At 42.1% G+C, this 14204-nt stretch overlaps 2 protein-coding genes across 2 annotated transcripts; one reads left to right on the plus strand and one right to left on the minus strand.

Moving 5' to 3' along the window:
* Positions 1 to 732: 732 nt before the first annotated feature.
* smad3b (SMAD family member 3b) lies at positions 733 to 9846 on the plus strand. The gene is made up of 9 exons (XM_034588600.1): positions 733 to 1269; positions 4928 to 5121; positions 5245 to 5379; positions 5510 to 5584; positions 5668 to 5718; positions 6634 to 6846; positions 6965 to 7102; positions 7234 to 7378; positions 8186 to 9846. The coding sequence occupies exons 1-9, from the start codon at positions 1067 to 1069 to the stop codon at positions 8307 to 8309; spliced, it is 1278 nt and encodes a 425-aa protein (XP_034444491.1). The 5' UTR covers positions 733 to 1066; the 3' UTR covers positions 8310 to 9846.
* A 571-nt stretch (positions 9847 to 10417) lies between these two features.
* On the minus strand, positions 10418 to 14118 carry aagab (alpha and gamma adaptin binding protein). The gene is made up of 10 exons (XM_034588874.1): positions 13919 to 14118; positions 13431 to 13621; positions 13242 to 13338; positions 13049 to 13138; positions 12408 to 12491; positions 12133 to 12212; positions 11862 to 11958; positions 11607 to 11711; positions 11380 to 11429; positions 10418 to 10988 (listed from the first exon to the last, which is right to left on the minus strand). The coding sequence occupies exons 1-10, from the start codon at positions 14010 to 14012 to the stop codon at positions 10911 to 10913; spliced, it is 966 nt and encodes a 321-aa protein (XP_034444765.1). The 5' UTR covers positions 14013 to 14118; the 3' UTR covers positions 10418 to 10910.
* Positions 14119 to 14204: the final 86 nt, after the last annotated feature.

Consider the following 14204-nt stretch of genomic DNA (forward strand, 5'->3'; position numbering starts at 1 on the left):
CATCTTAAGTTTTTATAAATGTTGGTGCACAGAGCACGGTTAAAAGAGGGAGAGAAATCCCATAACTGAAAACTGAGTTCAGAGGAAACTTTTATAATGTGACATGGACAGTGTGTGAATTACTAAAACAACCCATTGTGTTATAGGAGTTTATCACACAGGATGACTTCAATAGTGCATTTTAGTTTGGTGGTTGAATGTTCTACCCTGGGTTTAGAGGGATAGTTCACCATAAAATGAAAATTCACCCATTATCTACTCACAACTTTGCCGGTGGAGGGGTGGGTGAAGTGTTTGAGTCCATAAAACACTTTTGGAGTTTCAGGGGTAAACATTGTTGCAGTCCAATACAATTGAAGTAAATGGGGACTTTTCACAGCGGACATTTAGACTAAAAACATGGTGTAAATGGTCCAATTTGAATGCCGGCGCTTACGGACACTTGGATGACACCACACAAGCAGTATGGAGCCGTTTTATATATCTTTGTCTGTTTGAATAATCGGTCACCATTTACTTCAGTTGTATTGGACTTGGCTGCAACGCTGTTTACCCCTGAAACTCCAGAAGTGTCTTGTGGACTGAAACACTTCACCGACCCCTCTCCATCAGCATGGTGAATTTTCATTTTTGGGTTAACTATCCCATTAAGAAGGGATTTCTTATTTGGACTTGCAAACCAAACGAGGCTTTTTCTTCACTCCCCAGTGTCACGTGTTATTTAGTGGTGTTCCTGTAACAAGTCGAAAAGTGGATCTCAGCTGCATGTGTGGAGGAAACACTTGATCCAGGTGGAGGACAGACCAGCTGACTGGGGACCAGGGGGAGGGGACTGACAGGCGGCTGGAGGCGCTGCTCCACACCGACAGACAGACCACTTGAGCGGAGTGAACCTGCGACTCGAGCCGCTGCCGCCGCCGCCCAGCCCCCGGCAGCGACCGAGGCTGCTGCTCTGGAAGTATAGCGAGCTAAGCTAACTAGCCAACAGCAACAAGCTAATTATTTGCAGCGCGGGGCGGTGGAATCCGACCGGAGCACTGTCACTGGTTGTTTTGTAATTTAAAACATGTCCATATTACCGTTCACGCCTCCGATCGTGAAGCGGCTCCTGGGCTGGAAGAAAGGGGAGCAGAACGGACAGGAGGAGAAATGGTGCGAGAAGGCGGTGAAAAGTCTGGTGAAGAAGCTGAAGAAGACCGGGCAGCTGGACGAGCTGGAGAAAGCCATCACCACACAGAATGTCAACACCAAATGCATCACCATACCCAGGTAACACACGCAGCTAGCGCCCACTAGCTGCCCCGGAGTTAGCCACGCTAGCGCTAATGACAGCTAGCATTAGCCGATTAGCTGGGTAGTTAGCTTGAGTAGTTTTTGCGCGAGGACGAGTTAACGTTGTCTCGAACAGGTTCGATCCGACGTGATTGATGAGAAGATAAAATAAATGACATAATTGCAGTGTTTTTTTTTTCTTCGCACCGATCGTTAGCTTTAGCTGCTACAGTGCAAACAGTCCTACAGAGGAGCTAGAGCTAGCATTAGCGGATCAATGCAAAGTTAGCCCGCTATTTCTGCAAAACAAGCTCGTTTTGTTTGGGAGGAAGGCGACAGCCAATGGTCATATTTTTGTCAGTCTGAAATACCGACGCACGAGTACATGTCACGTTTGTGTGTGTGTTCGCCAAATGTGCTGCACAAAGACCCACGATCACACACATTGGATTGTGTTATGTCACACACCGGCGTTAGTTGTGCAGCAGGAGGATGCACAGGAGGACCAGAGGCAACCTTCCCGAAAATGTCCCTGTTGTGAAGTGAATGTGATGGAGTGTCTCTGAAAGTGTCCAGGCTGCAGGTTAGTGGGACACGTAGTGCTGCACAGACAAGTGTGTCCACGGCTCACACGTGTGATGTGCAGGAGGAGAAGGGCTGACTCACAGAGGATGTTTAGGCTGGAGTGTGTGTACTGTGGAAAAGTGTTCGGCGTGGGACTCCCCATGTTAGATACCCATCTGTCTGAAGTCAGTCTGAACACATGAGGGCTTGATTGCGGTGAAAGGTGTGTGCATCTGTACAGTTGTGTTCTCAGAGGTTTGAATGAGTCCCAACATGGTGATGGATTGATAAGTATTATACAGTTTTTAATTAGTACATTCAGTGGACACCCTTTTTCAATCTGTATTAACTCTGCAAATGTCAAATCTGTACTTCCACCTGTTGCCCTGGCCAAATGTAACTGTAAATAAAAGTGGATACTGTTTGCAGAAAACTCAGCCAGGAAGAACAACATACAGAGACATAACAGCATGGCCTAGACTGTAAATACATTACACCATTTCTACATTGTGAACTATTTTTGGCATTGGCACAGTCACTCTTTCCATGTTTCCAGTTTGAATATAGATTCTCTGCTCTTTGTTCTTATATGAAGTGAATCAAGCAAATACTGGCCCCGCTGGTAGGAGGCAGTGTTGAGGGAGGTCAAATACACCCATCAGTAACTTTCTAGTTGTAATTCATCCTCGAACTTTTATTTTTTTATATTTCATCGCTTAGCTTGCAGGATCAATAAAACTAGGAGTGGCGATCATAGTGTGTAGAGAAGTCAGAGCATGGGTGGTAACCTACGTTAAAACCCTCTTCTCTGTTCTCGGGAATGTGCTCCAGGCTTTAGGGAGGGTGTGGGCCACTCTTTGGATTGTGGTTCAAACCCAGTGTGTCAGCGTTTAAAAGTGGTAAATGCAGGCCGGAGATGCTCGAACTTAGAGTGGACTCGAGCCAACAGGAAATTATTATGGATTAATACATCTCCATTGTGGCAGCTTCAAGAGCAGATCAATTGTCTGGTCCTCTGTAGTATGTGGAGAGTTTTATAACTTCACCATAAACTTAGTGTTTTTGATTTGTTTGGTGAAAAGGCAAACCTGCTCACTTATGTTACATGTGTTTTATTTTGACAGAATACAGCAATAGGCTCAGACTTTTTATAATTGCCTTTTGTTATCTGTATAAGATTGTAGCAGACACTGCAGGTATAATGTGTTTTTTGGTTAAGAAGAAATTTATAATAACTGGAGGGCTTTTGCCTTTTAATACCTAACTAGTCAATATAGAGGTGACAGATAATCATGAGAGACAGAAATGAATTATTCTGATCATAAAAATATGAAAAAATGTATATATTTATACATGGAGGTACTGGGCAATACACACTTATTTGCTTGTGTAACATCATCGAAAGTGTTTCTTATTGTTGCTCCTGCAGTGAAACTCTTCAACAGACAGTGGTTTCTTATGATAAGGTGAAGGACTGGTGATGGGATGGTGGTGAATCACCGGCTGGAAGCCATACAGTTGTTGTATCGTCTGTTGGATAAGAGGGTTGCCTCAGTCCAGCTGTGTGGCAGAGTGGTCATCATGTCAGAGTGACAAATCAGGGGTGACAGGCCTAGGCCTGTCTCTCAACAGAGGCATGGCAGTGCTGACCTCAGCTGCCCCAACAAACACACCCTCTATGCAGGAGGCAGTGCTGGAAAATGAGTCTGAAGCCATCTCTTTTGCGGTGACCCTTAGTCCCCTATTTACACCTTTCTCTGGTCTTATATGAAGTTTTGATATCCATAAAATGATATATTTGTGGTTTTAAGTACCCAGAACCATCTTAATAAAGTCTTGCATCTCCTCTCATACACTTTTCCACTCTCTTCACTAGAACAGGGTGTTTTGTGTCGGCCTCTGTGTCTTCTGATTGCCTGACGGTTTTCTGAGGTAACACAATGTTGCCTCCTACTGTAGTTTAGTTACAATTACTGATAAACATATATAATAAAGTATAACAAAAAGGACATAGAAATCTCAATATCAAGCCTCATGGTAACAGTGTCCATCTCAGTCCAGTTAAGCACCTCTGTTTTTGAGATATGCACTTTTTTGTATGATTGGTGCAAACTGTGTCAAAGCCTGTTGTTATGGTTCTCTTGGTTATCCACTGGTTGATGTGGCTGTTGATTTCAATCATGCAATTACATAAAGGGCTGAAAATGCTTTATCTGAATGATTTTGAGCTAGACAGAAAGTGGATCACATTTTCTTCAATTCCCTGGAGGACCTAATGCTAATGTAGCCTGGAATTATCTGGTTTATTGGAAATTATAGTACTTTGCTTTAATTTAACAACATTAATAAGATATATTGTCGGTCACCTTAAAACTAGTGCCCAGCGAGCTATAACTCGTTTTCCTTGAACCCAAGTCCCCCTCTGACATACTTCACGGGAGGCCCGGCCGTGGTAAAGAATGAGAACCATATGTTTCTTGTCTGACAGTTTAACAATGAGCTGAACTGTTGTTGAGTTCAAGTGGAAAAAAACTGTCACCACTGTGGAGTCAATGTGAACAGACAGATCAAGGCTCTGTTACGGCCCTTCTTTTCCCTTTTTAGTCATTTGATTTTCATGGCAACATACACATGGTCCTACACTTCAAAGGTACATAATTACTGTTAGTATGAGTTTTCATCACTTTTTGCACACAGCTGTCTCTTTATGCAGTCACGACTTTATAGTAGGACATCATCACTTCAGACAGCTGATGTTTCCCTGACTGGTGCTGCTGCGTGGGAAGAACTGAGGGAATGGTTGGCACAGAAAAACCTCTTTCACACCTATGTAAATACAGTCAATGGAAAAAAAAAAAATGTATATTCAAATTGTGTATTGGAAAAAATGAACTGGTCTGACGTTAGTAAAATGCTTTGGTGTTCTGCCCACCTGGTAATGTTGACTTATGTAGAACAAGGTAATATATTATTTATACATTTTATCCTGTGCTTCAAAGACATTGTTTCAGCATAAGTTAGAGCATCGAGCAAAGCAACACAAAGTGGTTACATCTAATCCGCATGTATCATGTTTCTTTTGATCTCTCAGATCTTTAGATGGGCGTCTCCAGGTCTCCCACAGGAAAGGTCTTCCCCACGTGATCTACTGCCGCTTGTGGCGCTGGCCAGATCTGCAGTCCCACCATGAGTTGAGAGCCGTCGACCACTGTGAATTTGCCTTCCACACCAAGAAGGACGAAGTGTGCGTCAACCCCTATCACTACCAGAGGGTGGAGACGCCAAGTGAGTGCAGTTAATTGCTACGTGATCCAAATTACGGTATTCAAAATAATGCTTTTGACAGAGGGCTACAGAACCAAACGTGTTTTTTAATGAATTTATCTGTGTGTGTGTGTGTATGTGTAGTTTTGCCTCCTGTCCTTGTACCACGGCATACAGACATCCCTGCAGTGTTCCCACCACTGGATGACTACAGTCCATCTATTCCTGAGAACACCAACTTCCCCGCTGGCATTGAGCCCCGGAGTAACTATATTCCTGGTGAGAAAAACTATGCCTCTCATTCTGAAGGCAGAAAACAACTTGAATTCTTATCATCGATTGATTTTGTCCTTTTTACGTCTCTAACAAAAAATATAGTATTCATTAAGTCTACTAATGCGTTTCACAGAAACTCCCCCCCCTGGGTATCTGAGTGAGGATGGAGAGACCACTGATCACCAGCTCAACCACAGCATGGACACCAGTGAGACACAATTCAACCTCATACTGTTCTAATTATGCCTCATCAAGATCATGACCCAGTCCTGTATTACTGCTCTATTTCAGGTTCACCCAGCCTGTCGCCCAATCCTGTGTCACCCGCAAGCAGCAATCTTGGTAAGCAAAAGCAAAGGGCGCTGAGCTTCACTTACAGAGCATAACATTCATTATGTGCAGTCATAAGTTCAACTGAAATCACATTCATTCATCCTCTCTGCTCTGTTAAGTAATGTGGTTATTAAATGTATTGGATTTTTTTAATAAGATACATTTACAACAAAGATATATAAACAAGACATTAAAGGCAAGGGGGAACAAATATAAATTAATGTTAATTCATTAATTGTCATATGTGGCAGTGAGAAAGAGTTCCTATTTGTTCCAGATTTTCTATATATTGACTATATTTTCTATATATATATCATGTCTGACAAATCAACATTACTTATTGGTTGAATAGTTAGGGATATCTCTAGGACCAACAGTGGTCTTTGAGTGTTCTTCCATGATAGGGCGATCAAACGCTTCTCTTGAAGTAGACCAACATCTTTTAGCGTGTGTTTATGTGTGTGAGAGACAGACCAGTAATATACAGGAGAAGAGGACTACTTCTGTGAGGGCCTCGGGGCAGTAACAGAGAAAGTACGGTATGAATGGAGTCTTTGTCTGTGGTCCATCCTCATCTGTGGAAAGGCCAACTACAGACAGCACAAGATAATGCAATAACAGTACCATCCTGTTGCTTGGTTATTTTATCCATGTGGAAAGCCACAAGCAGGTCACTGTTTAAAAAAAATATACACGCGTGTCATGTCTTAGCCGTTCCTGGCTGGGGCCGTGAGGGTCGTGGGAAAGAGCCATTGAAGAGAAATCAAAGGGAACATTATCAGCAGTGTACATCTTCCCAGTCAAATGGTTTTGACCACAAAGCACTTTACCTGTTCCCATGAAGAGTTTTTTTTCATGGCTCCTACTGAAGCTTGCTTTGTACATTTCTCTCTCTCTCTCTCCTCTCACCCGCTGTTCACACAGACTTACAACCCGTGACGTACTGTGAATCTGCCTTCTGGTGTTCTATCTCCTACTACGAGCTGAACCAGCGTGTAGGAGAAACCTTCCATGCCTCCCAGCCCTCCCTCACAGTAGATGGATTCACAGACCCCTCCAACTCTGAGCGCTTCTGTCTGGGCTTGTTGTCCAACGTCAACCGCAACTCGGCAGTAGAGCTCACGCGGAGACACATAGGTGGCCATTTTATTTCAAACGAGTATCACATAAGATTTGATCTGATTTGCATTTTATATCTGCACTTGACATAATCAGGTGGTTTCTGAGATACAATCTTTGCTCCTCATCCTTCCAGGGCGGGGCGTGAGGCTGTACTACATCGGGGGCGAGGTGTTTGCGGAGTGTCTCAGTGACAGTGCCATCTTTGTCCAGAGCCCCAACTGCAACCAGCGCTACAGCTGGCATCCTGCCACTGTCTGCAAAATCCCTCCAGGTTAGTATGAGAAGATATGTACAAACACGTGACGTGACCAGAGCATAAATCAGTTCTTATGACCCACTGACACGAACATCTACATGCTTCTCAGTGCTAATGACCCTAATAATGAATCTTTTGCTTGTCAGGCTGCAACCTGAAGATCTTCAACAACCAGGAGTTTGCTGCGCTGCTCGCACAGTCCGTCAATCAGGGCTTTGAGGCTGTCTACCAACTCACAAGGATGTGCACCATTCGCATGAGTTTTGTCAAGGGTTGGGGAGCTGAGTATAGGTAAATAAGATATCTATACAAAATTAAGCTGCTGAATAATGGATACCTATAATTATATCTGTAACATCTAGTCATTTTTAAGGTATCTTTGTTGGCCCCATTTGTTGAACAATTAGTGTTATTTATTAATGTTTTTTCCTAATATGTTTTAACTTTTATAATGGTTAAAGGCTTACAAATTACAAACTTGTACTGAATAAGAGGTCAGACAATGGTAGCATAACACTTTACATGTTCAGGACACAAAAGTTTTATTAAGCAGAATACTCAAACTTAATAAGAAAACGTGCGAGGGCTTGATATTTATGATCAGGATGATTCAATTCAGTCTAGGGGTGAAAAAGAAGGATGAGGGGGTGCTTCTACACAGACGGTAGCAGACTTGTAAATGAAAAAAAGGGTGATGGGGGATGGTGCAGCTGTGAGTGTGTAAGAGAGGGCTGAGTAACGGTGGAAGAATGCAGCAGGCATGCAGTGATATGGGGGACATGGGAAGGTGAACTCATTTCAGACAACCTTTGCGAGGGGATTCCCACTGGACTATGAGTAGTGGGGGTGAAATTTCTGGCACCAAACACCTCGGAGAAAAACATCTCTGGTAGAAACTTGAATGACTTAGAAGAGCCGGTAGAGTTTTCTTCACGCTTTGTGCTAATTCAACTTAAAATAGTGGACTGTATCGTTGCATTGACTGCAATGAGGTTATATGAACACTGAGATGACTCATAGTCATTTTAAATTTGTATGGTACCATGAGTTGAAGTTTGAAAACAAACTACATTGCCTCTCTCCTTCTCTTCCCTGCAGGCGGCAGACGGTGACCAGCACCCCCTGTTGGATAGAGCTGCATCTCAACGGTCCTTTGCAGTGGCTGGACAAGGTCCTCACACAGATGGGCTCTCCCAGCATCCACTGCTCCAGTGTGTCATAGGAGCGGCCCCCTATCCCCCAACTCACTTAAATACAAACCACATAGGCAAACTCAAGTATCCTTCAGTGATGATAAAGAAAGAGACGCCATTCGTCAAGTTTCTCACCTCCCTTGTCTAGAACCTTTCACCGCACATGTACAGCATAGCACTTTCCTTAGAACCATCGAGTGTTTCCATTGAGTCAAGACATTGTTTTGTTTTCATGTGTTCAACAGGGAACCAGGGTATTTGCCGTAGGATTCAAAAGAATACCCTAATTTTACTCATTGTTCATTCAGACATAATGTCTGTGCTTGGTCAATTTTTGATACAGGGGATTGAAATGTCATCATCTACATGTTTCATTTTTGATTCTATGAATTAGCTGAAATTGTGAACAAGCTGCCATCACTGGTGTCAGAACCACTTGTGTTAACACTGAATCAGGAGGATTATTTATCAAAATGCTTTAACTTGAAAAATGCCATTCTGTTTAGTGATTAAATAGAATATATAGAATTAATATTTTAAGTACAAGGTACTTTGCCCATATTGATTTATCTGTATTAATGAAAACGTTAATTATTGGAATGATAATTTAATTGGTATTTTATCTATTTTTAACAAAATATAGACATTAGCGCCATTGTTTCTTGATGAGAACCCTTGTATGAAAACTATTTTGCTCAGTGAAAGAGACATTTTATAAGTTATTTTTGCATATTGTCCTGCATGGGAATATATTTTTATTATTGCCTCGATATAATTGTAAATAGATATTTATAGCTTGTGATTTCTTGTGGTCATGCGTTGCTTGAAACTGTGGACCTGACTGACCTCTGGCATGAGTAGATTCACAAATACAAGACTTTTGAATGACCCAAAAACTTGGCCGCCGTTTGACGCAGGCTTTTCTAACACATAGGATTACTGTACCAGCTCTTACTGTTGTTTCATAATGACACAAAGTATGAGTGATCATAGTGGACTGAATGCATTTAAGTGTGACTTCAGTGTGAACAGTACTTAGTAGCATGAACCGTGGCTGTGGTTCTTCCACGCTGGTTTTTTAACCATCCGTTAGCCAGTAGTACACTATGCTCCTTGTGGGTAAATGATGCACTTCAAGTTTAATGTGTTGATCAGTGTAAAGCTTTAGTTCCAGTGGTAATTTGACTTGTCCAGTAAATACTGTATATTACATGTACATTGCTACAGTATAAGGCATGTGTAATATGCTCGCTGTCATTGTCTATGAAGCCACCGATTTAACCCTGCATTTACTTACAGTGCGTAAGACTGAGACACCGTGTTATCCATTAAAAACGTTACATGGTGCTAAACTGAAATACTGTGTACTGCAATGCATTAGCTAGTTGCTAGATCCGTATCAGTACTTGTGTTCCTTGATGTTTGCAGTTGGTGGTTTTCTGTTCGAAGTCTTATGTACATGTTTATTTCATGTAGTCTAATATTTGTTGTCAATTGACGATTGTTTTGTTATCTGTGAAAATTTAATAAACTGCAACTGGATAAAAAAATTGAATTAAAAGCAAACGGCTTGTTAATTCAGTGAGTGGGGAAACAACATCCACACATTCATTCAAATCCAATATCACTTTACTGTAATGAATGCTACCATCGGAGAAACTAAGATTCAGCCCTGGAGGTTTCTGGAGGTCATCTTGTTGGACAGAATATTGTGACGTGTTAATCATTCTTGCTTCTCCAGGTACTCACACCTTGAAATATACTGTAGATGTAAGTGTTTTTCTGTTCTGCATACTTACCTTTGCCAGGGTTGTTTTCATTGATCACATACAAACTACTGGCAGATTACCACAGAACTTTGTGGAAAGATGCTTCATGGGTCAGAAGAGAAGCCTTGAAGTTTTAGTGCGAGATTTTTCAACATTATTATTGAGTGTGTGTAATTTGGTGCAGATCCAAATAAAAATCCAGATCTAGTGAATTTAAATGTGGTTTTCTAAGTGGACTGTTAAGCTTTTGCAGAAGTACTCTGTGCTCTACTGAGTGCCATTGTAGTTCTTCATAAGATTGACTTGAGCTGTATGTACTTTAGTAGTATGCTAGTCTTGTCTTCACAATAAATGAGCCACACACCCACTAAAGAGCAGGAACAAAATTAAAACCACAAGTCTTTATGTTGAGTCAACAGAATGTGCATTACAACTCTTCTAAGGCACATTATGTCACTTCAAAATATATGTGACAACTGCACCCAAAGAACAAATACATAAATCAAAGCCCACATACTTTAATTAATGAATTTTTTTTCATATGTAACACCATCACGTGTTCACGTTCAACTCAGGGCTTAAAATATAGTGACAGGACCCAGGAAATAGGACTGAGGGTCGTGGCCACTCACTGGCTTTGTGTCCCGATTATCAATTTCCATCTGCTTCTCACTTTTACACCAGTACTGAAATCATTTCATTTGAGTAATCCAAGGTTTCTAAACATGACTATGCCTACAGTACCATCTGTAAGCATCTCCACTTTCCAAGTGCAAGAAGCAGGTGAAAGGACGCTGGATCATGTGGAAGTCCCAAGAAAGGAGGAGGATCTGGAGATTAGTCTCTGGAAGCCTTTTTTTTTTAGCTTTCCTCACCCGATGACAATCCATCTATCTCATCGACATCACCACCGATGGCCGTCCAAAATGCTTTTGCTACCTGCGAATGACATTTAATGTAATATAAATAATTAGATTTTGCATTAACACGTTTGCTTAAACAATTTGATTGAGTTGATTAAGGATTTCGACAGAAATGTTTCCAAGTGGCAAATGTTTAACATTGAATGAGTGGTTTGTATGACAGAGTATTAGGCCATATGTCTAGCAAGTGGGGGGGTGCATTTAGATGTAGCATTATCATTGCATCTGCCTTGCAATATAGTGCCCTACACAAAGTTAATTATCAGTTTGTAATACACTCATCCAAACAATTCTATGGTAATACCATAACATTATTTTGAAACATTCAGTATATTTAAACATGCATCTACAACAAAAAACTAGAAGAATGAACATGCTTGTGGGGAGCATGTTGCACAGTGTCTCACCTTCTCTGCGTGAACCTTCCTCTGCTCATGAGGTAACGAAGAAGCTTTATCTGAAATTCACAGAGCACGTCATCATGAATGGCATCAGCTGTGCAAACATTTGATCTCCATGTGAACAATGACAGCTATGTATAAACTTTTTGTTTGTAAGTTTTAAATGGAAAAACACAGGCTGTGAATAGTTTCTCGACAATATTGCGTGTGTATGTGTTTCTTTCTTCCATTACCTTTCATCTCTTTTAATTTGGTAAAGAGACGTTCAAAGTTATCCACATCTGCATCTCCAGATGTCAGATTAGCAAGTTCCTGAATGTCCAAATCAGTCATAGCGTCTGAGAAAATCAACACAAGTGAACATGATCAAGATATTCACATTTTGGAAAAAACATTAAATTAAATGTGACAGCAGGATTACCAAAAGGTTTTGAGGAAGAAAATAACTAAATGTTGAAAACAGATTCCATCCAGAGCCGTTCACTTACCGACTACTGTCTGCCCTTGTGTGTTTGTGTCTGTGCTCCTCTCCTCTGTATGGTGGGCCTCAGTAACTACTGTGCCCTCTTCTGGCAAGCTGGAGGACTGTCACAGAGAAGAGGTTAGCATGCCTGCTTGAAAACTGACAGATTTAAAAAATTCAATTTAAATGGAAATGAATTTATTTATGTAACTAGTGAGTGAGGACACATTAAAGATGATTACAAAGGGAAACTTCAATCAACATAAATTAAAATGGTTAAAGAAAAAGCTCCTCACTGCTGTATCTTGGCAGTTGCGTGGGTTGTTGTGTCTGGAGGCCACCAAACTGCTCATCAGACCAAACCCCTGATTGTGCTCTGTTAGACAGAGAGATCAATTGTCACACGCGATACAAACAGCATACACAGTTAAACTGAATAGTAAGATGACATGACCGAACCCGACTATCATTTCAAAATGTATGTCTGAACCCGGCCCGAGCCCGTCAGGACCCATCAGGATCCGACAGGCTCAAGTCGGTTATCCACACTCTACTAAGGACTTAATCTCACCATCTCTCATCTCCATACTGGACCACACGTTTGCATTGAGAGCTTGAACAATTCTCTTTACTCCAGTTGATTCTGGAAAGTCATCTGATGAAAGAAACAAAGACTGTGTAAATGTCAGTATCAAAACATTTTACAAACCACGAAGAATGAAAACACGTCTACATCGTCACTAGCGGTTTTCAGACATGCATTGAACTCTGACATGGACATTCTACGAAGGGGCTGTATGTGTGAACGCAAATATCCGAAATAGAGCCTCCGGGCTTTCTGTGGACTTTCTCCGGCCAGCTCCCTAGTAAGAGGTCAGCAGAAAGTCCCAAAGAACCGATGTCAGAACACCACGAGCAAGTTCCTCCGATTAAAAAAATAAAAGAATACTAATATCGCCGCTTGAAAAACAGGTGCCACCCCAAGAAGGATGTCAAGAGAGCTTTGGGTGATATGGGCCGACACCACAGAATGTACATGTTGGGTCCTGCCTCCACCGGAGGATTTGCTGCAGCTGTGAACGCGTCTGAGCGGAAAATCTCCTGCTGAGTTGTTCATGTGTCAAAGGAAACTTCAGGAGAAAGACCTAATCTAATTCTGCAGACACCCTCCAGAGGTCATTTCTGAAAATGGCGATTGTGATTTATGCTCACCATCTTCATCCGGCTGCTCCAGTGGATTGAGCTCCACCAGCTCGAAGGCATGAGACAAACACCACTGCTGTGCTTCATGTCTGCTGACCCCTGCAATATGAATATCACTTTTAATGCCATATAACAACCTGAAACTGTGCCTTCTGGTGCCTTTCTGCAAACACAAGTCACCACAAAGTGCTGCAGAACGAACCTGTTTCACAAACTCTGTCACACACCAGGATGAGCACCTCCGGAGAAAGATCCTCCACCACTGATATCCAGGGATGGAGTTTTTCCAAACCATCCTTCTGCAAACACAATGCAGGCACGAGACACATTAGAAATCAGTCGGTATACTTCCTAGATTTAAAAAACAAGACCTAATTTGTAGGTCACGTACCGCTGTACTGTCAAAACAAGCGATGAAAGCCTGGGCGGACTGGGCGATCTCTGATGACATCTGGAAAGTGCTGGGCACGACACATAGCCTGACGTCAGCTGTGTAATATTTGTTGTTGATTTCCCACGGGTACCAGGTCACCGTCTCCTCTCGCTTGATCGGCTCCGGTAAAGTCTTCGAGCTGAGGATCTCTGAGGAAAACACACATTTCTCATATCAAATAACCCAAAACAACAAGAGGCGCTAGGTCAGGCTGCGCTGCTACACATGCTAGCTGCAGAAACAAGGTTTACTTAACCTCGTTTAAAAAGCCTTAGCATCGCCACTTGTACAACAGCGGCACAACAGTTACTGACTTGACCCATTAGCTTGACATACCCACAAACGAGTTAATAACCTGTATGACTAGTGCCATGCAAGCTAGGAGCGTTAGCTTTGTTTGACGTTAGCCTCTCGGACCAAATCCTACATGTCCATGCTAAACTCACGTTTTATCAGCTCCTCCTCTTTAAACCCGCTGTCACAGCTGGTGATGAGTACGCAGGGAATGGTCATCTCTGTGGTTTCTTCAGTGTCAGACATTTTAAAAAGATATGTAAAGACGAGCTTCTCCCCCTGGTGTTAGCTTAGCGCTACGTTAGCTCAACTTTGACAACCTTTCAACTCTGACCGAGCCGCTGCGCCGGTCACTTCCGGTGCAGCGTTTCGCTAAAGATCACAGGTGTATTTTAAAAACTGTTTTCAATAGAGCCGATTTCTTCTATAAATATATAC

The sequence above is a fragment of the Hippoglossus hippoglossus genome, chromosome 6, assembly GCF_009819705.1.
Source record: "Hippoglossus hippoglossus isolate fHipHip1 chromosome 6, fHipHip1.pri, whole genome shotgun sequence".
NCBI lineage: Eukaryota > Metazoa > Chordata > Actinopteri > Pleuronectiformes > Pleuronectidae > Hippoglossus > Hippoglossus hippoglossus.